Here is a 26,729-nt window from a genome sequence, read left to right on the forward strand (position 1 = left end):
GTTATTATAATCATGCATAATGGCCTGCCTCAGGGAACCCTGCCCCTCTCCCTGAACATCAAGTAAAGTGCCTTTGTTCAGCTCACAGGAAGACAATCTGACCCTGCCCACCTGTGAATGGCTGCTGGAAAGAAGAAATTAACACATCCCCTCCTGTTTTGCAAGATATATGGTCTTTTTACTTTACTTCCTCACCTCCTCCCCCTCTCTGTTCCATAAAAGAAACTGGCATCCAGACCCCGATAAGATTGTTTTTTGGGGATCCTAGTCTGCCATCTTCTCGGTCTGTCGGCTTTTCGAATAAAGTCATTATTCCTTGCCTTAACACCTCGTCTCTTGATTTACTGGTCTGTCGTGTGGCAAGCAGAGCGAACTTGGACTCGGTAACATACCTTCTGCCTATTAAGGTCTATAGTTACCTTTCATGACCAGTGCTTGCATTTCTTCTGCGAGGATTTCCTCACCACTCCAACTCTTCTATTTACCAGGAACATTTATTAATATCATTACTTATTTGCCTATCTACTTCCCCTTAAAGGGGAGAACAGAGGTGACGTTTTACTTGAATATCATTACATTATACCAAAAGCCAATAAAAGTACCTGACACATAGTAGATGCACAATATATTTTGTTAAATTTTGACGAATGAGTAAATGAGTTAATGAAAGAAATGTGGTTTTGGTACATATTTAAGAACATAGGCTTTGCAATATAACAAACACATGTTTACTGTTTGAATATACGGAAATGTAAAGACAATTTTCACTAATGAACGTATTTGTATCTATTACTAAAGGGGTGACTACATACTAAGGTTAATACATTTATGAGCTGCTTTAAAAATCGTTAAGATCTAAACTATAGAAAATTTTCAGATTTCAAAACAATACCATTCTTTCACATTAGTTCAGTAATGGTTTCAGAGAAAGGGAAGGAGCGAGGAAAAGAGAGAGCTAGGGAGGGACAGGAAGCAGAACATTCAAGAGAAAAAGCTCCTACAAGGAAAGCACAGGTTCACGAGGAGCAAACTGCTTAGGCTATTACTTCAAGAAGGGAGTTCAAACTTGTTTTTTCAAGTTTCAGATTTCTTGTGTATCCTGCTGCGATATTGTGATTTATAAGAAATGTACATTTGGTCTTCGTCCAGGATTCCTGACCCTTAGCTCCCCAAACCCTTGGAATTTCTTAAGTGCTGAGAATGACAAAAGTGTCTCTTGTTGTGTTAATGAAATGACTTTAGGACCCCACCTAAGGGCGGAGGCTGGTTGCCAGGAGAACCAACCACGGAATTAAGAGTTGGAACTTTCAGTTGCAAACCCTGACCTTCCGGGGAGAGGCTGAAGGTTGAATCAATCACCCAGCGGCCAACAATTTAATCAAACTCATGCTTCTTTAATGAAGCCTCCATAAAAATCCGAAAGGACAGGGTTCACAGAGCTTCTGGGTTGGTGAACACGCGGAGACTGGGGTAAGAGTGTCGCTCTAGGAGAGCAGGCAAAAAAAGCTGTGCGCCTATCCCCATTCCTTGCCCTCCACATCTCTTCTGTCTGGCTCTTCCTGAGTTACATCCTTTTATACTAAACTGGTGATCAAGGAAGTAGGAAATTAATTGAATCTGAAGAGCGGGTCATGGGAACCTCTGATTTATAGCCAGTAGTTCAGAAGTAAGGTAACAACCTGGACTTTGGACTGGCGCCTGGAGTCCAAGGAGGGGTCGTGGGAAGCCCAATCTATTGCAGTGGGTCAGAAACACAGGTAATGAGCCGGGCTTGCAACTGGTGTATGCAGTGGGGGGTGGGGCAGTCTTGTAGGACTCAGTCCTCAACCCGTGGAATCTGATGCCACCTCCGGGTAGATAGTGTCAGAATTGAGTCGAATCATAGGGCACCCAGCTGGTGTCAAAGAATTGCTCAGTGTGGGGAAGCACTCCCCCGCCCCCCATGTTGCAATTGGGTCCCTAATTCACTTGTACAAATGATGCATTTAGGTCTTTACTACAGACATAACATCTCTGGCCTATGAACTGCATGGATTCCTTTCACATATTCTGGTAGACTGATTTAAATTGTTGATTAAATTGTAAGTTTTTATTAATTATATAGGCCTAGGTAGTGAAGGCATTGAGATACAATGTTGGCTACAAAATAACCACTGATATTATGAAGATATACTATCTGCTGCCTGATTGCAAACTTGCTGATATCAGAAGGGCCCCTTTTGATTCAAGTTCATCAAAGCTCTAGTAGGCACATGGGGGAGGACGCTGGAGTTTGTATGCTAGATAAGGATAAAGTCAAGAACAAGAAAGTCAACAAGCCATGGCTGGAAACTCTGGGATTTCAGGGGCTGAGGTAGCAGAGAGAGCCATAGCCAGAATTTTCCTCCACAAGGTTTTAGTAATATTGGAAATCAATCAGTACAATGTACTAAAAAATTAGCACAAAACATTCTACTAATTTTGAAAATCAATGCCCTATCCTAGAACTGATTTCCCAGAAATTGAGAAATTCTGCCTTGAAGAAGATGTGGTTTCTGCTTACCATCTCATAGAAGTGAAATCTATTTGAAAATATTCCTTATATATGGTAAATATTTTATGTTCTGTTTATGTAACTGTTTTAAGTGTTAAATGAGATTTATACCTCTTCCAATTCCTCAACCAAAGGATCCGAAACAAACTAATATCATTTTATTGATTTAATTACTTCAATGATCCACAATAGAAAACAACCTATATATCTGCTTGTAAGGCCAGCAGGTCCGGGGAAGGGCCCAGGGAGTCAGACGGAACCCCCGCCAGGGTGGTTGATGCAGCCGATGCCACGAGTGGCATCAGCCCGGGACTTTCCACCTGCTCAGGAAACAGACCCGGAACTTTCCACTCGGCCCCGGTCTTCCCGCTCCCTGAGGGGCAGAACCAACGGCTCTGAGGCTGATGCAACCGACACCTGACATTGCCACAACACCCGAAAGATTACCAAAAAAGGGGGCTGCTTCACACAGCAAGCGCCTCCCCTGCGTCCACCCCTATAAATTTTGTTCGCGCCCGCACCCGGGCGCAACTTCTCTGGCCCCTTTCTCTGGGACCAGTGAACCTCGCTTGGGAGCGTTCCCAAATAAAGCTTGTTTAAGCTCTCCTCCGTTTTTGGTGCCGTTCCTTACATTTGGTGCCGAAACCCGGGAGGGGTACCCAGCCCCACAAATTACCGCGGGGCCACCCCCCCACCCCAGGGAACGACCGGGGACCTCTGCTCACCCACCTGATCTGGCAGAAGCGGGGTAAGTTCCTCCTTCGTTCCCCTCGACCCCCAGGGTCCCTACCCACCGGACTCCCTGTCCTTAACCGCGGCCGCGTCAGGGATTCCTCCATCCTCCCTCCGAGCCTCGGGCGATTGTGGAGACGTCCCAACCGCCTGACTGCTCTCCGATCAGCCGTGACCAGAGATTGAGACCAGAGACATCTCTCTCTTTCTCTGTTCACCCGGGGACAAACCGGAGGTCATGGGGACTTCAGACTCCAAACCAGATCCTAAGGCACCCCTGGGGTGTCTCCTGGCCAACTTTACAAAACTCGGCTTTTCTCAAGATCTCCGCCGCAGGCGGCTCATAGTTTATTCCATCGAGGCCTGGCCACAGTACCCTCTAGACAATCAATCTAAATGGCCTCTTGAAGGGACTTTCGATTTCAACATCCTCCGCGATTTAGATAACTACTGCCGCAGGACGGGTAAATGGGCCAAGGTCCCCTACGTCCAGGCCTTCTGCTATTTACGCTCCTGCCCTTCCCTCTGCGCCGATTGTTCCACTTCCCAGATTCTTCTTGCCAAACAGACATCTACTACATCCAAGCCCCTAATTTCCTTTGACGATGCCCCCTCTCCACTAGCTGACCCAGCCGAATCTCTTGCCCCCCCCCGCTCCCCCGCTTCCCCCGGCAACCTCCCCCTTGGCTTCCCCTTCCCTCACCTGTCTCTCCTCGCCCCTCTCCTCGCCAATCAGCTCACACACCCACTCTCACCACCACGACACCCAAGACCCAAACCTTCTCTGTCCCTTAAGAGAGGTGGCCGGAGCGGAAGCATTAGTTAGGGTTCATGTTCCCTTTTCCCTCCAAGATCTCTCTCAAATAGAAAGGCGATTAGGCTCCTTTTCTGCCGACTCTCCTCCCGCTACATCAAAGAATTTCGCTACCTCTCTCAAGCTTACGATCTAACCTGGCACGACATCTTTGTGATCCTATCTTCCACTCTGACCCCCGACGAGAGGGAACGAATTCAAACTGCTGCCCGAAACCATGCAGATCAGGTCCACCTCACTGATAACTCTATGCCCGTCGGAGCCACTGCCGTTCCTGGCATCGATCCGGGCTGGAGTTATCAGGACGGCCAAGACGGTCGCCGCAAACGTGATCTAATGATCCAATGCCTCCTGGCTGGTATGCAGGCTGCCTCCCACAAGATTGTCAACTTCGAAAAGCTAAAAGAGATAACCCAAGAGCCCAATGAAAATCCAGCCGTTTTTCTCAACCGCCTTACAGAGGCCCTAACTCTCTACACCCGCTTGGACCCTGACACCCCTGCAGGCGCAACGGTCTTGGCCACCCACTTTATCACCCAATCAGCCCCTGATATCAGAAAAAAACTTAAATGGGCAGAGGAAGGCCCCCAAACTCCCATCCGAGACCTGGTAAAAATGGCCTTTAAAGTCTACAATGCTCGTGAAGATTTGGCAGAGTCCAGCCGACAGGCTCGGATGCACCAAAAGGTGGCCCTCCAAACCCAAGCCCTTGTAGCCGCCCTGCGGCCAGCCATCTCCCATGGACAACATCCACGGGACCTGCCAAAGGCAACCCCACCAGAGGCCTGCTTCAAGTGCGGAAAAGAAGGGCACTGGGCTCGCCAATGTCCCAATCCCCGGCCTCCTTCCAAGCCCTGCCCTGGCTGTGGGCTAACAGGCCATTGGAAAAGTGACTGCCCTACGGCCGGCCCTCCCTCAGCGCCTCCACGTGGAGGGCGGACCGACCCGACGGCTCCACCACTCAAACTCCTGGGATTGGCTGACAGGAGGGACTATTTGATACTCCACTGTTAAACCCGGACCACACCCTCTTCGTAGATGGCAGCTCAATACTCGGCCCCGACGGACACCACCGGGCAGTCTACGCGGTAGTAACCATCTCAACCATTATCGAGGCCAACCGCCTCCCAGAAGGGACAACCTCTCAAAGGGCTGAACTGATAGCACTCATGCGGGCCCTCGACCTCTCTAAGGGCCAAAGGGTCATCAATATCTATATAGATTCTAAATATGCCTTCCTGATTGCACACAGCCATTCAGCTCTTTGGAGGGAACGCGGATTTTTGACCACTAAGGGTTCCCCGGTGGTCAATGCCTCCCTCATCGCAAAACTTCTGGAGGCCCTCCAACTGCCTGAGGAGGTGGTAATCATCCACTGCAGGGGCCACCAGTCTCCCTCTAACCCAATAGCACAAAGTAACTCAAAGGCCGACTCCGTGGTCTGCAAGCTCACCAAAGAGGCCCCTCCAGCTCCGATCTTGTTCCTCACCACCTCAATCCGACCCGCATACGACCCCCACGAAGAGACAGCCCTACTATCCAAAGGGGGCCACAAGGCCGAAAAAGGATGGATTTTTATGGACAACAAAGTTGCCCTCCCTTCAGCCCAAGCGGCCAGCCTCCTATCAGACATCCACAAGTCCCTACACATTGGCCCGAAGGCGATGTTCCGTTTCCTAGATCCCCTCTTTTACATGCCTGGACTCAGAGATGCCATCTCACAAACTCACGCGGCTTGCCAGACTTGCGCGTCCGTCTCTCCACAAGGAGGCCTACGACCCCAAATCCCTACTCACCAGATGCGCGGACACCAACCTGGCGAGGACTGGCAGATTGACTTCACCCACATGCCCCGCTGTAAACGCTTCCGATATTTGCTCACTCTCGACACCTTTTCAGGTTGGATCGAGGCCTTCCCAACGGCCCGAAAAACAGCGGATACGGTCGCCACCATCCTTCTCCAACATATCATCCCCCGATTTGGCCTGCCGATCTCCATCCAGTCGGACAACAGACCCGTCTTCTCTCAGGTGTTTCGACAGGTATCCGAGGCTCTTCAGACTCCACATCCCCTACCACCCCCAGTCATCCGGTAAGATTGAGCGTGCCAACGGAATCTTGAAAGACCACCTCACCAAGCTGTCCCTTGAGGTCCGTATCTCGTGGCCCGACCTGCTCCCCCTTGCCCTCACCCGAATCCGAGCCTCACCTCGGACCCCTACTGGTCTCAGTCCATTTGAACTGCTCTACAGCCGCCCTTTTCTCCTCCATAACTTACCAACCCAAAACCCACCCCTAGCTTCCTACCTCCCCTACCTGTCTCTGCTTCGCCACCTTCTCCGTGAGCACACTGACCGCAACCTGCCGACGGTCACGGTCTCTGAAACTTCCTCTCTCCCTCTACAACCCGGCGATAGCGTCCTCCTCAAAGAATTACACCCCCAATCTCTCAAGCCACGGTGGACAGGCCCCCATACGGTGATTCTCACCACTCCCACGGCAGCTAAACTCTTGGGACACCCCTCCTGGTACCATGTCTCCCGCCTTAAAATGGCCCCAACTCCAGAGACTTGGACGGCCCTGCCGCTGGGTCCCACGAGACTATGGCTTGTCCGTCACCCTGTCTCTCCTCCTGCTGCTCCTCCTTGCCACCCAGGACTCACCAGATGTCCCTATGGCGCTTCCATGTCCACGGGACATGGAAAGCTAAAGGTCGGACCCACGCGCGAGTCCTGGGCACGGGAAACTGCCAACCAGATGGGTGCCAGGCCCTGGTAACAGTCCAGATCCCCATCTCTAACATAGAAGGTGTTCCCCTGGGATGGTCCACCCCCGCTGTCTGCTTCACTTATGATCAGACCCGAGACTACTGTCAATGGTGGGATGAGACCTATGGGGGGTGCCCCTATCACTCATGTAACATCCATGTGGCAAAACTGATACCAGGAGCTCGCTCCAACAATCCCACCTGCTCACCACAAATGGCAAGGGTCAATTATTCATCAACATCAAAGATCCCTGGGACACAAGATGGGTAAAAGGGGTACAACGAAAAATCTACCGGTGGGCAACTGATGCCTACCCCATGGGCTCTATCAAGGTCTTCCGCTCATTCGTCAGAGTGATCCCTGAAATTATCCAGCACTTGAGCGAGCAGGCCACCATGGTCCAGGAGACGGAACAGGCCCTAGAACGCCAACTACCCCACCCTGACCACAAGATGGACCCTTTTTCTTGGTTGGTCCTCATCCGCCAGGGGGTGCAAATGCTTAATCACACTGGGATAGGCAACATCTCTGACTGCTTTCTATGTGTCTCACTTGGCCGACCACCATTGACGGCTGTCCCACTCGACCAGCCCTTCACCTCTACCCTCCTCAATTCCTCCCAGAACTTACCTTTTCCCCCTTTAAGAGTCCCCATATTTCTTGATTGAGAAAAAAAGAACCTCACAATTTGCTATGGCAGCCGCCCAAACTTAACTAATGATGCACTCCCTTGCAATTCATCCCTCCCTGTAACTATGCCAATGGGGGCCCCACCAGGCTTGTTCTTTTGGTGTAATGGCTCCGTTACAAAAGAGGTCAACGCTTCCTCCCCCTTCCCATGTATCCCTGTCACCCTTGTTCCACAACTCACATTATATGGCCAAGCCGAGTTTCTCTCACTTACCACACAACTTTTTGGCCGACAAAAAAGGGCCATCTTTCTCCCTATGGTTGCAGACTTTTCCCTCGCCTCGTTGCTGCGGGCATCGGGGGAGGAGCCCTAACACACAGTGTCTCAACATCCCGTGACCTAGAACAGAAACTCCAGCTAGCCATCGAGGCTTCTGCCGCCTCCATCACCTCCCTCCAGCACCAGATCACCTCAGTATCTCGAGTTGCCCTCCAAAATCGACACGCCCTGGACCTTCTATCAGCCAACAAAGGAGGTACCTGCCTCTTCCTACAGGAAGAGTGCTGCTACTACATCAACGAGACAGGGGTCGTTGAAGACAATGTAGATGCTCTCCGACGCTTAAAAGAAGAACTCCAACGCAGGCAGCGACAATCCACCTCCCCCATCCCCGATTGGTGGCGGTCCACCCTCTATACCTGGCTAACACCAATCCTAGGCCCCTTAATCCTTATCTGCATCCTATTCACGCTTGCCCCGTTTCCTCAGGTTTCTCCACAGCCGTATACAAGAAGTCTCTCGGGTGGCGGTGAATCAGATGCTCCTCCACCCATATGCCTTACTACCCACAGAACCCCCCACTGCCGCCCTCCCCTAACCTCCGGACCGCTGGCCCGCCCGACTCCCTTCCGGCGCCCCCGTACAGCAGGAAGTAGCCAGAGACCAAACGTCGCCCCATTACACCAAAGAAGTCGGGATGTAAGGCCAGCAGGTCCGGGGAAGGGCCCAGGGAGTCAGACAGAACCCCCGCCAGGGTGGCTGATGCAGCCGAACCCACGAGTGGCATCAGCCCGGGACTTTCCACCTGCTCAGGAAACAGACCCGGGACTTTCCACTCGGCCCCAGTCTTCCCGCTCCCCGAGGGGCGGAACCAACGGCTCTGAGGCTGATGCAACCGACACCTGACATTGCCACAACACCCGAAAGATTACCAGAAAAGGGGGTGCTTCACACAGCAAGCGCCTCCCCTGCGTCCACCTCTATAAATTTTGTTCGCGCCCGCACCCGGGCGCAACTTCTCTGGCCCCTTTCTCTCGGACCAGTGAACCTCGCCCGGGAGCGTTCCCAAATAAAGCTTGTTTAAGCTCTCCTCCGTTTTTGGTGCCATTCCTTACACTGCTGATTAGAATAATTAAAATCACCTAAAAAGATATATTAAAATACTTTGGGGGCTTCCCTGGTGGCGCAGTGGTTGAGAGTCCGCCTGCCGATGCAGGGGACACGGGTTCATGCCCCAGTCCGGGAAGATCCCACATGTCGCTGAGCAGCTGGGCCTGTGAGCCATGGCCGCTGAGCCTGCGCGTCCGCAACGGGAGAGGCCACAACAGTGAGAGGCCCGCGTATGGAAAAAAAAAAATTGATGAATATATATTGTTACCAGCAAGTAAACTTATAATAATAACATATTAAACTCATAAAACCTATTATTTCCCATGGGTTTAAGATATTTCTTGCATAGGACATAGGACTGGATATATATGGCATATTTTCCCTTCCTCAGCTTAATGAAAACATTTTATATAGTAAAAGCATCAAATAATGTTTAATATGTTTTATACAATATAGTTCAGCCTAGGAAAAATAATATATATTGTCAATAGTGCAAATATTTTTAGAAGCTACAATTTGGTGTAGCTGGCTAGTCAGTTTCTATAGTAATTCATTTAACCAGAACCTTTTAGAAAATGTTGCTGGGTTGATTTAAGAATTTATTAACGATTAATCTGATTGGTTCCATGATATCCAGTTAAAAATTCTTCAGGCTATAATAACAGCTTTACTTCCTTCCTGCTTTTATTATTTTAACTTCAAATAAATGGTTAAAAATATAAGGTTTATTAATATGCTAAGTTGTCATTAAAATGATTTTCTGGCCTAATGACGATTCTGAATTCCACATTATTTCTCTCTCTAATCTTGTATATAGCAATCATTCCTAAGGCCTATGGCATTTTCTCATTATTCAACACTAAAGAATTTAAGACCACATAATAGTATTCTCATTCATGTATGCTGACTAGCCTTAGAGTTGCAAGATGTGTACAGTGTCTATAAAGTTGTAGAAAGAGTCAATGTGTGAAAATGTTGGACTTTTAGTACATGATATGCCCTTTTTGACAGCACATCAAAATGGAGCAAAAAACATAAAGATGTTCATACTTTAACTCAGTGATCTCACTCTTGAGAAGAAAATGAAGTAGATGAGAAGTTGAATGCATGCTATTCCTAATAGAATCTTATAACAAATAATGGAAAACCATCTCAGAGGCTAACAAGAGAGGAAGTAGTGATTAATGCAATAACAATATCTGAAATAGAATCTACGCTACAACCTTTAAAAATAAAAATAAGACTAGGCAGTAACATAGAAAAGTTTATGATATCTGTTAGTGGTTTCCACAATGTAATGACAATGATGTAAAATAGATATTAATGTAAACAAGCATCAAATAGTCATACATAAAATGAAAATAGTTAATAATATTTATTATTAATTTTAATCTTATTGATATGTCACTTTTAAAATTAAAATACAATAGGGTTACTTATTAATCACAGAATTTATTTTCTAAGTTCTAGAAGATAGTGCTACTAAGTCCAGTTGGAACACAAAAAGACCTGTGGGTTTTATTTAAGTTAGGTGTCCTGATGAATCAGGACCACTTTGGTGACTCACAGATACTTCCAAAGGGGTCTAAAAGAAGAGGATAAGAGTTATGAAAGGAGGAACATCCAGGAGAGTTGTTGCCTTTTGTTTTAGGTGTACACTTTGGCTGTTAAGGCTCTTCTAACTCCTTATCACTACCTATGTCCTCAAACATTCTTAGAATGTTTAACTTCTGCTATAAATTTCCACACCATATCTTTTAATCCCAATCAGTAGGCTGACTTATGAATCAGATAAGGAAAGTACAGTATTAGAGATCCAAAGGCTGAGGTTTCCAAAAAGGAATTAAGGTAAAATTGAAGTAAATTTTTTAAAAAAAGAAAAATTCTGTGGCAAACTCAAAGGTTACAGTAGGGGCCGGAAGATAACAGAAACGAGTGCATAAGTAATTGGGAGCGAGAGGCCCTGTGGTAAACTGCAGTTTGCCCTGTTTAAAAGCAGCAGGCACTACGTAGATCCAACAGGTTGCTGACATGCATGAATGCAGACTTAGGGCTGCCAGATACTCAGAATCCTTCAAGAGAGCCCAGAAATACAGCTGTTCAGGTGAAATCTCCTGAGTTTCTAACTGTTGACAACTAACTAGAATTAGTTTTAATTTGTCATTCCCTGCAGTAGCCTAATAACAGCTGCCTTTGGGCTTATTTTGTTTCACAGAATTCCTGTGTACCACCTCTGACCTATAGTTAGCATGCAGGCAGGGATTTCCCAAAAGGATGATCTTTATCTGCCAGAAGTCACATTTTCAATTGAGGCCTTTCGTAGAAAAAATAAAAAATATTATAAAAAGAAAAATGCTCAACAGTGAAGCTAAAGTAAGTTGTGAGCATGCTGGTAAGCACAAATCAATAAGGGCTTACAAACTATAAGAACATTATGCTAAGACCTTAAATGTTCCTGAGGAGCAAAACCTTAGAGGATTTTACTTTTACATTCTCTATAACTGAGGAGACATTCTGAGTCACTACAAAAGGAGATCAGCCCAAAAGGCTTTTTATAAAGATGGCTCCCTTTACTGAAATTACATTAAAAATGATCAGAAGAAAAGGACAAAATTTGACCAAGACGGAATTGCTATGAGCTACCAAACTGCAAATAGGACCTGACTGTGTGTGTCCTGTGCTGTGCCTGTTGCTAGTTTCCCTTCAGCTATCCCGTTCCTTCCAACTCTCATTTTCCATCCTTGACTGTTAAAAGGAGGTCGCTGGAGACTCCTAAGAAATGATTGTCTGGCTGAGTAAAGAAGGAAACCGAAAGAGGTATAAAGGCATTTTTACTTTAACCGTAGGAATTTACCGTCATTAAAGTTAGACTCTGCGGATGGGTGGGAGTGAGCGGTTGGAAGGAAGGGGAGAGTTGTCTATTCAACTCATCATTTGCATCACATGCACCCAAGGAAAAAATGTTTACCTGGTGGAGCCACGGTTAACCTTTTTTCCTTGCTGAGCCGGTGCCCTTGGATGAATTCACTCATAGAAGGGGGGCCCTTCAGAAGAAATGATTCTGTGGAGGTGGGATCAGGGGGAACTCTTAATAAATTCTGTAGGTAGGAAGCCCCTGAAGTCCTGGGACGGCTCTGATCACAAAGGGAAGGTGAAAATTGTCTTGCAGGAGATCCAAGAAAATACATATAGGAAACAAAAAAGTTTTACTTTAATTACCTTTCAAAGCCTCACCAGTGACAACATTATTTATATTGGCATTTAAATTTTTTTAACAAGTAAATCAAGATTTTCACTAAATGTTTAGTTTCCATACCAGGATACAACCCTATTTGGAAACTGTACTGGATACTGGAAAAGAGATTTATTATAGTTAGTCAGTTTGAACCACAAATAGAAAATATTTATATTGTTTGTTTCTTAACTGAAAACTCCTAAAATAAAAACTTTACTATTAACTGAATATACAGGGTAAGTAATTCAACATCCAGGATTCTGGAAAAAGGTCATAAAATCAAGCCATTAAAAACCATACAAGTGACTTTTGAACAATATTCACATAACAAATGAAAAAGCACAAAAACCTGCTTTTAAGAAAAAGACTATACATATTCCATTCTATTTGACCTAAATAGAGACATCTCTTTTCAGTCAGTCACCAGTTTTCGGAATATGGACAAAAGTTCCCCTAAGAGAACACATTCATATCCTTGCCTCCTTAGAGAGAAGCTGGTAAATAGCACCATTGCCATTAAAACTATCACCCATGTAAAACATAGCTTCATTCTTAATATTGACCTTTTTGTCTACCAATTTTTAGGTTGGAGGTAAGGGAGAGGCATATTTATGCATACAAGGAACAGCAAAAATGTTAACAGACACTTGAAAAGTATATTATGGTTAACCAAGAGATGGGGTGTGGGGGACAGAAAGGAATAAATAAACACAGTATCCAAAGGTTTTAATTTGGAAAAACCAACATTGGCAAGGCCCATTTATACACCCACTCCCAGTTTTTCCCTTCCTTTCCTTCCTTCATCCTCCACAATAAGAGCACATTAACTTCTGCAGTTAACTAAAATCTGGCCACTGCACCATACTATGAAGATCGCTGCATGCATACCTTTTCCTCTGAGTGCCACTGCTGACCCGAATGTTGGGTGTCTGTGGGCCCTGACTATGCAGGAGGTAAGTGTCTATGGTGGGCACGGTGACTGATGCCTCCCCACTTACTTTAGGGCTGCCGATCTTGCTCTTTCCAAGTTTGCCTTTGCTGCGACGGGACTGCTCATGGTCAAACTCTAAGTCCTCCAGCCGCTGGGTCAGGGCGAGTTTTTGCTGGATAGCCATTCGTAACAAAGTGTTTAGAGTCTTCTTCTCATCCTCTGCAGCTGCTAACTGTCTCTGCATCTCATCCAACTGTGTGACATATTCATCACATCTGGAACCACAACAGAAAAGTGGTCAGGAGAAAATCTTGGTGAAATTAAGTTTGGAACTTAAGTTGAAAGTAATGAATTTTACTGGAATTTAGATATTTGGAACACTGGTCTTCCTAGATCACAATGAAAGTAATCTATTATAGCAGAAAACTGGAAACAGAGCAGGTTCAATAACTGATAGTTAATCCATACAATGAAGTATATATGGGGACATTGTTAATAGGTAGCATCTTAAACCCCAGAGACAGAGTTATTGTGGTTGCAGAAGAACCAACAGTAAAGTCTCAGGTAATGTTCACAGCATTGTAGATGTGTTACAATGGCTTTATAGTCTCTGCCTGTAGCATGCAAAAGAATAATATTTGTAAAGAAAATATGTACTTCTTTATCTATATTTATAGGTTTTATTTTAATTGAGTACAGATTGTAGTTGCTATTGCTTTCAATATGGCAGATTTGCCTGAATTAGAAACCTGAGTATCTTCAATGATTTCCCAAACAGATGATAAAGCAATAGGTGCAAACCAAGATTTGCATAGGGTTCAAAACAGATATAGCCAGCTGTCAGGAACATCTTTATTCAGGTTTGATACTTGTGCTGCAGCAGGAGGATAAGCTCGGTGGTCTTTTTTCTACCAAAAGTAACACCTAAGCATATGTACATTTGGAAGGAAGAATTATTCACAAAATTATTCAGAGTTTTTCCTGCATTTATTTACCTACTAAGATAGTAAGAGCTCTCCATGAATCAGAAGATAGTTAATGACTTTCTGGAGTTACCCAAAATGTATTGTACAAACTTTGAAATTAACACAAGACTTTTGGTATTTTAAAGAAAGAACAGACTTTGTAGTGAAAGAACTTGAGATCCAGGTGGGTCCCATTTTATTTTTTTTTTAAATATAATTTAATTTAATGTTTTATACAGCGGGTTCTTATTAGTTATCTATTTTATACATATTAGTGTATATATGTCAATCCCAATCTCCTGGGTTCCATTTTCTTTAACACTGAATGTCAAGAAGCATAGTAGGAATATCATAAGAAAAATCATGGCTTAGTAAAATAAAATGTGGATTTCAGGACCCTGGATTTATTTTAATTGGTTAGATAAAAATATTTTTAAGAATACTATGGAGTAAGGCAGTTAATATACCTGAAAAAACAAATTTCTGTGAAAATGCATTATTTGAGGATAATAATTCTTATATAAAGCAGATCGAGACTTTAAATGTCCCTTTAAAAAGGGGGCATTGTGCACCAAACCCATGCTCCATCCTGCCACCCTCCACCGCCATAGTGGCCAGAGGTGTGGACATTCTACTCTCCAAACTCTACTGTGCTCAGACCCAGAAGTCAGTTCCCTTCAGTTCTCCTGTAACCTTGTGGTCTCTTAGGCACTCGGCCACCTCACTGCTATTTCCAAGAGTCAATAACAAAGTTTGAGTTTGAGCCTTTTCTCTTCTGACACTAAAAGTAAGCTGGACAGATTCCAGGGCCCAGGATTTTTTTTTTTACATTATATCAGCTACATGTAAGTAATTTACTGAATCTGTAAATAAAGCATAAGCATAGTTATGCTTTGTGAATTTTGTACCAAGTTTGCATCATATAAAATATAGAACTATGTTTGTTTTGGCACTGAATTGTGACAGCAAAAAGGAAACTGCAACACTATATTGAACACCTCAAGATTTTGAAAACGTTGAATCCATAATTCTTAACAGTCATTTCAGGTCTAAAAAATAAAATATAGTGGTGCTTCATAACAAAACTGGTGGGGGGAGGTAGTAAGTAATATTTGTCTAAATAATTAGTTGGGCAGTGTGAAAAATTTGGTGATATATATAATTACATTTTAGAAATTATAATTTAATTCACACTATATTAAAGTAATTAGCTGATATGATGAATATTAATCTTCATTACAAAGTATCTTTTTCACACAAATACTTGCTAATGATAAACACTTTTATGTATACAGAAATAAATGTCAGTGATGATAATGTAATATTTAGCTATTTTAGGAAGTGAGTTTTTTCCCCCTTATTGGAGGTGTTTTTTTTTCTTTTTTCTTTTTTTTTTTTTTGGTCTAATTCTTTTGGGCACATAAGGCTCTAGAAAAAATATCTATTATATTAATTTAAAAACACTTGTATGGGGAATTTCCTGGGAACCCAGTGGTTAGGACTCTGCTTCCACTGCTGGGGGCCCGGGTTCTATCCCTGGTTGGGGAACTAAGATCTGCAAGCCATGTGGCACGGCCAAAAAATAAAAAATGAAAAATAAATTTAAAAAATTAATAAATAAAAACACTTGTATGTAGAAGAATTGCTTGATCCAGTGTGTCCAGTAGAGGGCTCTGGAAAACAGCACAAAAGATTTTATCTTAGATTTGTCAGAGTGGAATCTCATGTATTTTCTTTACACCTTGCCCTCTTAGATGGCAGACTAAGTAACACTCACGATGCACGAAGATGAACATGTGCATTTTGAAGTCTTTTCCCCATGTACCACACCTAATCTTGCAAGAAAAACTATTACCTTGTTGCAAACATTGCTCTCAGGGATGAGAAAGTTGCTGCATCTTCTTTCAAAGCCTTCAGTTCATTTCTAAGTTTCGTCATAGTTTCAGTCACCATTGCTTTTTCGTTTTCATATTTGTTCTTGAGATTAGCTAATGCCACCTCAGCTGTCTAAAGCAGAAAAATCACAATGCTTACAATTTTCATATCAGGAAAATCTATCATACACATTCTTCATGCTGGGTCTATTTCTTTCATAAATAAAAAGTGAAACTGTCTAGGTTGAATTTTATATAAATATATATATGTACTTCGGACATAGGGCAATTTTTTTTATGTCAAAACATAAATGTGAATCTATAATGTGGATAAATTGCCCTAGAAGCCAGCTGTGAACCAGAGTCACTATCAAGAGCTAAGGGAATGATAGTAGTTCAGTAAATATTTAATGCAGATTGTTGAGAGTGTGGGATTTTCAGATATGAAGGGAGCCAAAATGAAACTTTATACAAGAAGGGTTTTATCAAGGAGAAGTTAGTGAAGAAGCACAGCTTCCAGTCGAAATACAATAGAACTCAAATATTCTTTTGTCACCTGTGCTTGGTGGGTTTGAAACATATAGAATAAAAGACACAGGTCATTGCAATTTATAACATGAGTATAACAAACTATAAATCCATATTATATATTTAAGGAAAAAAAATTAACAAAGAATCAATTATTTCCTAAGTCTTTGTATACAACTTCTTCAAAACAATAAATTATAGTCAAATTCTTCTTCACAATCTCCATAAAATCAGATTCCAAAAAATACATATACATATATTTTAAATATAGAATGTTTCACAAATTTGCGTGTCATCCTTGTGCAGGGGCCATGCTAATCTTCTCTGTATCGTTCCAATTTTAGTGTATATGCTGCCAAAGCAGGCGCCAAAATATTGAATGAATTAAAGTATTTGTTTGAATTTGGGATTTGGGCATGTTTAAGTTCTTGGAATTAAGAGTGTTTCAAATTGAGAACTAGCCCGACACACAGTAGGAAATAGAAACAAATAAACAAAAAATGTTGGCTAAATCAATGCATGAAATCAATGTATATTTAGGGACGCCTAGTTGATGCATAACCCCCATGGTATTCATATTGAAGCCAAACTGGAAACACACCATTTTTACAAACTGTTAACTACAGCTTTCAGAGTGTGTAAAAATATTCAATACTAATGAAAAAAGCCCATTACTAATGAAAAAAATCCATTAGCAATGGGATTTCCCAGGAAGACTACTGTGGTTTTTTAACATTTCTTTTTGTGCTTCAAGTGGACAGCTTCAACTTTCTTCTACAAAGTGCCAATCCATTTATAGAGATAAATGGATTCTTTTTTAATTAAAACACTATTGGATAAGGTAGTTAATGTTTTTATTCCAAAGTCATAACTTAACCGTTTTTTAAATTTTTATTTTTAATGTAACTTAATAGTTTTGATTGTATTTAAATTCAGATTAAAATGAGAGGTTACTCATAAAATAGTTTAGTATGTTCTGTAGTGCTACAACTCAGTAGAAACTTTAGAAATGTTATAGATTCAGAAGGTTATCCAGAATGCAGAAATCGACCTGGGGAAAAATGGCAGTTGTTTGATTTTTTAAAAATTTAGACACATGATCATTTAGAACAGACAGTTAAGTTTAAGTTGTGAAAATGTAGATGTAACAAGTTTGTAAACACGTGGAGCTACATACATGGTCAGTTATCTAAGGGGAAAAGAGAGGGAAGTGACAGAGAGCAAGATCTGAAACAGACGTACAAACTCATTTATTGTGAAAAATGCCCCAAAGGACTCAGCAATGTCTGTAGATTTGTGTCCACAAAACTGCACAAAGCTTTTTCAGAATTAAGAAAGTGTAAGTATCTCTAACCCATTAGCAGATTTGCTGACGTCTGCATTCACCACATTCTCCCAAAGTTGATTTTCTAAACAAAAAATCTTGTTTCCAGCCACAGAGGTCTAGATCTAGGATACATTAGTTACTTCCTTTGCAATGTTCCCGTAAATTGGATTACAGCATGTACAACATCAAACTGTAATTATCTGTTCTATTCTGACAACCCCAGAAGTCTGTGAGTCTTTTTCTGGAAGGCAGGGACCATGTATTGGCCTTCTTTGAATCTTTAGCATCCATCACTGTTTAGTATACAGATGGTCCTTTGTAAACATTTACTTATCTCATCAGAAGACACTGTGCTTACAAAAAACCTTAAGGTATATTAAAAGTCATAGAGAATGCAGAATGCCTGTTTTTTTTTCAGAATGCCTGTTTTAATAAAAACAGGAAGATTCTCTTTTTTTCCTCTATGACAGAATTCTTAGCTTAGCCTTAATAACAAGTATTCCACAATGTCTAAATATAGTGGATGTCATCTGTAGAGACCTGAGCTATTTATGGCACACAGCATCACAGCAATAGCCCTAACGTCATTAAAATGTAAACTAAAGACATGGCTAGAAATGTGTTTACATTTAATTTACTGAGACCATATGGGCTGTGACACTAATGTAATGCAAATGGCACCACAAACTACTATGAAAATAAAAATTCAGCCAGGAATGCTTTGAACTGCTCTGAATTCCTATGGCACTGTTTATATCACTCTAAAATGCTCGATGATAGGTACTATCTTGTAAATAGTTACAGGCATGTATTGAAATTCTACTAGACTACTAGTCATTTATTTTTGCATCCCTACTTACTACCTGCCATGAAATATGGAATCAATGAATGCTTACTGACAAATTAGTCTCTCTTGGCTGATCAACCATGCTTATCTGTACTTCTATGTCAATTAAGCATCTTGACACTTCTATAGATCTAGGTTTCTAGGTCAGTAATATTCAAACTTCAGGAAGAAGTCAAATAAGTTATTTGAATGGCTTGACCATGAATGCCCAGGATATTATGTCCTTGATGAAGGTCTTCTAAGCCTTATCTAATAGGGTATTAGTTAGTCATGACCACTAAATCATTGGGTCTTTGGAAGGATATGGTAACAAATTCCTCATTCTGACCTCAAACTGGAGTCCGATCTCTCACAAATTCTTCATTCACCCCAATCTTTTCTAATTCCCTGAAGTGATAGCACAAAAATAAGGTCCTATTTTGCCTTTAGATTTGTAAAAAACATGTTTATATAGTGCAAACATTATTACTGCTTGTGGTATAGACCTCCAAATTCTATCAACAGGTTTATGGGAACTGAAGATAAAGATGGAAGAAAGCTGCAATGTAGATGGCATGATAACGGTATGGTTTCCCCCAGTTAAAGGCAAAAGGGAAAGGAAGTCTGAATCTGAAATTAACTTTCACCCTCCAACACTAGCACTGCTCACATTTGCAGGAAGGTATTTGATGTTTTGTTGCTTCTTTTTTATCAATACCCTTTATTCAGCACCCTTCTCAAAGGTATCTTTCAAGTCTCACTTTCCAGAGAAAATAACAGAGGTTAAAAATATTTTCCCACCTATATGTCATAGCACTGTCATCCAGAAAAAGCTTGAGGGTGGAAACCAAATTCAGACATCAAGGAGATCTAGGAGTTAGGTAGGATCATGTGGTAGCATTCCTACTTATGCCAGAAGGACAAGATCTATGGTTAGGAAAAATTCTCTACTGCTTAAGCTCTGACTGAGGTGAATTAACATCCCAAGTGGACCTAAATTTCAGATATGTGGTTAGTGGCAGAGTTAGTGCACATTCTATTTTATCTCTATCTCTACCTCTCTCTAGAGAGCTCCCCTCTGTTTGCTCTAGCTGCCTGCCAGGGTGCCTTTCTTGCTGTCTGTGCATGTGTAAGCTTGGTGTAAGCTTCCATGCCAGACTATTCTGCATCCCCCCCCATCTCCTATTTCTACACTCAGTGATTGCTGGGCTCCAGGTAAGTACCACCTGGACTGCCTTTCTACATCTGCAACTGGATCTTCTCTGTTCCTGCTTTAATTTCCTCACCTCTACCTCTACTTAGTGGGGCATAGCTACTCTCCTGTTTCATCCATTCACGCACTTCAAAGAAATTACTACATTCTGATCTGGCTCTGGCCATAGTTTGTTTTATTCCTCTAATGACCAGGAATCTGAACTCTCATCCTGATGGTGGTGGACACTCAAAAACATTTAGGAATAAACTAAAGTGTTGGCTAGCATGGCTCATTAGTAGAATGAGATCACCTGTTTGTTGGCTTTCAGCACTGCCCTCAGTGTGGCGATCTGCTCCCGTTTGGTGCTCAGCAGGGACTTAAGCTTGAGGATCTCTTCCATTAGGGCTTCTTTGTCTTTATCAATCATGGGGGCCAGCTCCCGTGCCGCAGCTCTTTGACGAGACAGTTGCAAGGACCGGTCCACAGCTTTCTGCAGATGTTTGATTTGGTCCCGGATTATGGCATTAAGGTTGTAGATATTCATTGGTTCTTTGCGGATGTCACTTGTGTCTAATACTGGAGATGATGGTGGGGCAGTAATAACAGGAGAGATGGTGGGAGTCTTGGTTGGACTTGGTTCTTTGCTGGCCTCTGTGTTTTCTTTTGAAACTGGTTCAGGTGAGGTCCTTGTTTCTACAGGGGATGACACACCCCGCCTGGCTAACCGTGGAGACAAAAGTCCCCTGGGATCATCAGGTCCTTTCAGGCTGCCACTACGGGTGACTCTACTTTGCCTATAGTAGTCCAGCATGACCCTGTTAGGGGTTTCATTATTACACAGACATACATGATGGTAAAGCTGAGCTAGCTCCTCACTAAATGTCACCAACTCATCCTGGGCTGTATTAAGGGTATTGTGATTTTCATTGGCTATGCTGGTCATCTTTTGCAACTCCTTCTCCATATGGGCCATCTTCTCTCCACTCTCCTTGGTGGTTTTCTCAAGGCTTGTAATCTGTTCATCATACATCTGGATCTTACTCTCATACTTTGTCTTCTCTTCAGTGTAGTTTTCTACAGATTTATTATATTTCTCCTTTAAGGCCTTAATTTCAGCTTTCAAATCGATCACCTCAGTTACTGCCACCCTGTATTTGCATTCAAGTATCTCTAAGCCATTGATGTCCACCTCGTAGTCATGGGTCTCCTCTCCCGAGTCCTGGCCCTTTTCCCCGTCCAGCTGCTTGAGCTCCTTGCTGCTCTGCAGGCCCTTCATGGCATTAACGTGCTCCGTGAGCCGGTGCACCCGTTCGTGCTGCTCCGTCAGTGCCCCCTTGGTGTGTTCCAGCTGCGTCTGTGACTCCTGGAGATTGGCCAGAAGAATGGCCTTTTCCCGTTCTACCTGCAAGGCCAAAAGAAAGTCTCTGAATGACTTCAAGGCAATGTCAGTGATGAGCTTGACCCATTCACATTTGGACATGTATATGTTTTAAAAATGCAGAAGAGCCCATGTTCCCATTACTACAAGTTGAATTGGAGTGTGTTTTCTTATTTAAGCAGTTCTGGTAACTCAATCAAAAAGTACATCATTCCAAAAGAATTATGCTCTGCATATTTACCCATCCAAATTCTCATGCATTATACACAAGTCAAATCTGGGCAAGCTTCAGTTTAATAATCTATAAAAGGAGCATAACAATGCCTGTCTCACAGGGACATTTGGATGATTCAGTAGGACAGTGAATTTAATGCTCAAGGTATTATAATGTTAGCTGTTGTTAACATTTGGGTAACTGTGGTCCAATTCCCATGACCAAAATGCTTCTACATGGCAAACACATCTGCTTTACAAATTTGTATTTGTATGTGCAAAAGCAACTCTTTCATATCAGAGTCAGGATATATTTGAATACAAATCCTCTTAGCTGGGTTTCATTACGTATAACAGATTGTACTTGCTTATAGCTGAAGATGAATTGACTTATCCAGATTATTGGGCAATAATTTTAAGTGAAAATCCAGGTAATTATGCAACACAGTATTTGATGAAAAGCCAAGACATTTGAATTTTTGATAAAAGAGATGGAAAATCTCCTAAATATTCTACTATTGGTGTTGTATACAATCTCAATGAAATGGACTGTTTTTTTTTCTTTTTCTCTCAAAAATTAAGTAAATTTGCTCTGAAAAATCTAAGTATCATTTGATTAGTATACATGAATACAATACGCATAGCTGATTTCAAAAAGCTCTTCAATAGGAAAAACTTTTGGATAAAACTAAAAACTGGATGAGAACAAAATGTACTGAACGTGTCTCAGGTTTGTTTTAGAGGCAAAAGTGTTATGATAAATGAGATAATGCCTTTAGGAGAGCTTCCAACCTGGACTTTGCCATTCCCATTTAACATAAACATTTTCTAAGCCCCAAAGTATGTCTACCAATTTCTTCATGATAGCACCTCCAGAAAACATTAAATACAACACTGTCTCCTTCATATGTATATGTTCCACATATAGTACTAATTTCCACACTCAATACATTTCTGGTGGAATCATTTGAATAGGGAATGATGTCCAAATTTTATACACACATACACATGTATGTGTGTGTATGTAAATACACACATACATACATACAGGTGTGTGTGTGTATATATTTTTTCTGGACAATTGAGGTGGGTCTGCCCACCCCCTCCAAAAAAAGATAACTAAATTGTGAATAATTTTGTATAACTCTGCCATTACATTTTCCCTCAGCTATTGAGGCTTGAAGTACCTTAAATTGTATTTGGATTTCAGACAGCAGGGCTTAAACTATTTAAGATACATGGTACTTTGAATTATTAAATGCAAAGCACTTTAAAGATTAAAATTACTATTCATTCTAAGTGTATATTTTAATCTCCATTTGTGAAGAACTTATTCAAGAGAGACTTGCTGAGTTGACTGTAATCTATAATTATATATAAATAATATATAATCTTCTACAGTGACTAAGAATAGTTGCCTTATTTCTCTTCTTACAATCTCTGTCTTCCATCTGAAACTGAAGATTTTACTTTGCATAGTAGGGTTGGTTGTTTTGCCAGAAAACTCGAATGCATAATTTGTAAACTCTGTAGTCTGGTGTAAGTACACAATATATTATTTTATTGTTATAATTACGCGCCATAGAAATTTTTATTATTATTATTTTTTTTTTGGCCACGCAGCATGCAGGCTTTTAGTTGTGGCATGTGTGTGGGATCTTAGTTCCCTGGCCAGGTTTCGAACCTGTGCCCCCGAAGTGGAAGCACGGAGTCCTAAACACTGGGCCACCAGCGAAATCCCATCCCATAGAAATTATTATTATTATTTTTAAAGGCAGTTGGAATGACGGTTGGAGGGAGGGGGATGATTTTAACATTTATTTATTTATTTATTTTGACTGCGCCGAGTCTTAGTTGTGGCACACGGGATCTTTAGTTGCAGCATGTGGAATTCTTAGTTGTGGCATGCAAACTCCTAGTTGCGGCATGCATGTGGGATCCAGTTCCCCAACCAGGGATTGAACCTGGGCCCCCTGCATTGGGAGTGTGGGGTCTTACCCACTGGACCACCAGAGAAATTATTTTCAATTTCGCTGAGTGTTTACCTTTTAAATAAACACATTTATATGTATTGAGTACTAATAGATTCTTCTTTTGTGAAGGAACAAAAGAAAACACAGCAGAATTTGCATGTTTATATTAGGACTTTTATAGGAAAAGAAATAAAAGCTGTTTTATGAGTTATTAATTTCCATAAAGTCTTTTTCCTGGTCATCTGACTTTCAATTTGACACCTGAATGACTGGTGTGATTTTTGTAATGTTATACATAGTATGAGTAGGTAAATTGGAACTCAGAAATAAATAACATTCTTCTCTGCTTGAAGTGAAGTAACACTGGCAAATCTGTGCCCTGATGAATAAGAGCTGTGAAAAAAGATCAGCCTACAACCAAGAAACACAAGGTGAGGGAATCCAGCAGTTGGAAAAGAAGGTAATATATTTTGGAGAGTGTGGTGAGAAGGAATCTCTTCTCTCTGTCTGTCTGTCTCTTACACACACACACACACACGTATATGCAAAAGTCAGTCAGCTGGACAAAGACTCAAAAAAAAAAAAAAAAAAAAAAAAAAAAAGAAGGGGAGGGAGGCTTTTCAAGTCATTCTATGAGGCCAGTATTACTCTGATACCAAAACCAGGCAAAGATAACTATAGACCAGTATCTCTTATGAATATAGACACAAAAATCTTGAACAAAATACTAGCAAACTGAATCCAGCAACATATAAAAAAAGTGTTAGACAACCTGACCAAGTGGGGTTTATCCTAGGAATGCAATGTTGACAGCACGCAAAAATCAATAAATATAATATACTGTATTAACAGAACAGAGGACAAAACCACACGGTCATCTCAATGTATGCAGAAAAAGCATCTGACAAAATTCAATACCCCTTCATGATGAAAACAGACAACAATCTAGAAATAGAAGAGAACTTCCTAAACCTGCTGGGGCATCTACAAAACACCCACAGATGACATACTTAATGGTGAATGCTTTCCTCTTAGGACCAGGAACAGGACAAAAATGTTTACTCCTGCCACTTTTATTCAGCATTGTACTAGAAGTTCTAGCCAGGGCAATTAGGCTATGGTCAAGTGGCAAATAAATGTCTGTGAGGCTGTGGAGAAATCAGAATCCTCATACACTGCTGGTGGAGATGTGAAATGGTTCAGCTGCTTTGAAAACAGTCTGGCAGCTCCTCAGAAGGTGAAACATAGAGCTACCCTATGACCCAGCAACTCCACTCTTAAGTATATGCTCAAGGGAATTAAAATATAAGTGCACATAAAAACCTGTACATGAATGTTCATAACAGCATTATTCATAATAGCTGAAAAGTGGAAACAACTCAAATGTCCATCACTGATAAATGAATAAATAAAATGTGGTATATCTATATAATAGAGTATTATTTGGCAATAAAAAGAAATGAAATACTACTATATGTTACAACATGAATTGAACATATTATGCTAAGTGATAAAAGCCAGACACAAAAGACCACATATTGTGTGATTCCACTTAAATGAAATGTCCAGAATAGACAAATCTACTGAGACATAAAGTAGATTAGTGGTTGCCTACGGTTGGAGTGGCTGCTAATGGGTACATAGTTTCTTTTTGGTGTAATGAATTGACTGTGGTGGTGATTGCACAACTGTGTGACTATACTAAAAAACACCAAATTATACCCTTCAACTGGGTGGATTGTATGTGAATAATTGCCATAAAGCTGTTCTTAAAAAATAACTACATGGACTCATCCCTTGTTGTGTGATTATGGATGCTCTTATTATGGTTACTGACAGATGGTTTAAAAAAAAAGTAAGGCTTTTGAGAAATGTGTTTGCCTAAAGCTTTTAAAGGTAATCTTTAACTGTAATGTTTACAATAGTTTGACAACTTAAGTTGTCAACTTTGTCCTAAGAAATTGTATTTGTCACATTTTTAAAAACTAGGAACTGACCAATCTTGTCTTACTAATTTCATCTCATAAATATTTTGTGAGTCCCTGTTAAGCACAGATAATATTTCATTTGTTTGACTCTCTCTCTTTCTCTGTGTAGCAATCCACTTCCTAGGCTTTTGGCTCTGAGCAAATTACATAACATATTTGTGCCTCAGTTTCCCTATCTGTAAAATGGGGATAACACTATCTACCTGGGTTACAAGCATCCACCAATTAAGCAAATATATATAAATTACTTTTAACTCTTATGGGACATGCAGCAAATTGACCACTTACCATCATTATAGGAAAAATTTAAATTGCCTTTAATACAGTATATCTATAAACACAATATGGATCTTTATTACTTCCATCCACGAGGATACAACAAAACTTAAAATTTTCAGTTTTACAGAAATATTACTATTTTCTCACATTACATGTGAAATTATATAGCCAGTATGATACTGAAGAAAAAAATGCAAAGAGTTTTCTCCTGCTTAGTCTGACTCTCTGTGATATGAAGTTAAACAGAGGCTATTTGTCAAAGGTAGAAATTTTAGCACAAGCATAGAGACTCCTTTAAATAATTATGTAATTTATTTAGTGTTCCCAGGCAGGATCTACTTATTTTCATTCTAATAAAATGAACTAAAGTACTTGTCACTGAGAATTATTATTATTATTATAGCCTATTTGAAATAACTGGATTTTGAGGGTGATCCAATTCTAGTAGGCACTATTTAAATTGTAGTCAGTGTAGGTTTTTATATTTATCAATATTATTACCATTTTCCAGCAGATGGCAGTACGATAGCTTGAGGAAGGGGACTTTTTTTTTTCCTAATTCCAACAAAGGCATCATAGAGACTAGTGATGAGGCTAATTTATCACCTTTTACCTTCCCTTTTATAAATGCACCTCAGAGAAGTGAAGCAATTAACCCAACATTCCTGATACCCAAGGCATAAACATAGTTTTTTTCTTTTTGGAACCAGGTTAAGTAAATATCATTAGTGGGGAAAACATAATTTACATGCATAGATGGAATCTTGCAAGATAAGAAGAGGCTGATAGTCTTTGACTCAGGTATGCTGTTTTCAAAGTGTTTCTTTATTTTTTTTAAATATTTATTTTGGACTGATTAAAAAAACAGAAATAAAAGTATATTTAAAGCATAAAAATATATATTTATTTATTTGGCTGCATTGGGTCCTAGTTGAGGCACACAGGCTCTTCATCACAGCCCACGGACTTCCCACTAGTTGAGGTGGGGAGGCTCCAGAGTTCGCGGGCTCAGTAGTTGCGGCATGCAGCCTCTCTAGTTGTGGCCTGCAGGCTTAGTTCCCCACGGCATGTGGGATCTTAGTCCCCAACCAGGGATCAAACCTGCGTCCCCTGCATTAGAAGGCAGATTTCTAACCACTGGACCACAAGG

The 26,729-nt window shown here is 41.4% G+C and overlaps 1 protein-coding gene and 1 non-coding gene across 6 annotated transcripts in view; both read right to left on the reverse strand.

Moving 5' to 3' along the window:
- BICD1 (BICD cargo adaptor 1) overlaps nucleotides 1-26,729 on the reverse strand; it is a 198,791-nt gene that overhangs the window by 26,396 nt on the left and 145,666 nt on the right. For 2 of the 5 annotated variants that reach the window (XM_024747131.1, XM_024747132.1), the window contains exons 5-8: nucleotides 20,059-21,150; nucleotides 15,854-16,005; nucleotides 12,991-13,308; nucleotides 11,836-12,029 (exon numbers count right to left, since the gene is read on the reverse strand). In XM_024747131.1, the coding sequence (XP_024602899.1) occupies nucleotides 11,836-12,029; nucleotides 12,991-13,308; nucleotides 15,854-16,005; nucleotides 20,059-21,150 (1,756 nt within the window). Of the gene's footprint in view, nucleotides 1-11,835; nucleotides 12,030-12,990; nucleotides 13,309-15,853; nucleotides 16,006-18,057; nucleotides 18,081-19,285; nucleotides 19,287-20,058; nucleotides 21,151-26,729 lie in introns of those variants that run through there. The other 3 variants (XM_024747134.1, XM_024747133.1, XM_024747135.1) reach the window with 3 other exon arrangements.
- LOC112401072 (U6 spliceosomal RNA) lies at nucleotides 16,662-16,764 on the reverse strand. Its single transcript, XR_003003517.1, has one exon. It is a non-coding gene; the product is annotated as a U6 spliceosomal RNA (small nuclear RNA).

Source organism: Neophocaena asiaeorientalis, unplaced genomic scaffold (assembly GCF_003031525.2).
Source record: "Neophocaena asiaeorientalis asiaeorientalis breed wild unplaced genomic scaffold, Neophocaena_asiaeorientalis_V1.1 scaffold487, whole genome shotgun sequence".
Lineage (NCBI taxonomy): Eukaryota > Metazoa > Chordata > Mammalia > Artiodactyla > Phocoenidae > Neophocaena > Neophocaena asiaeorientalis.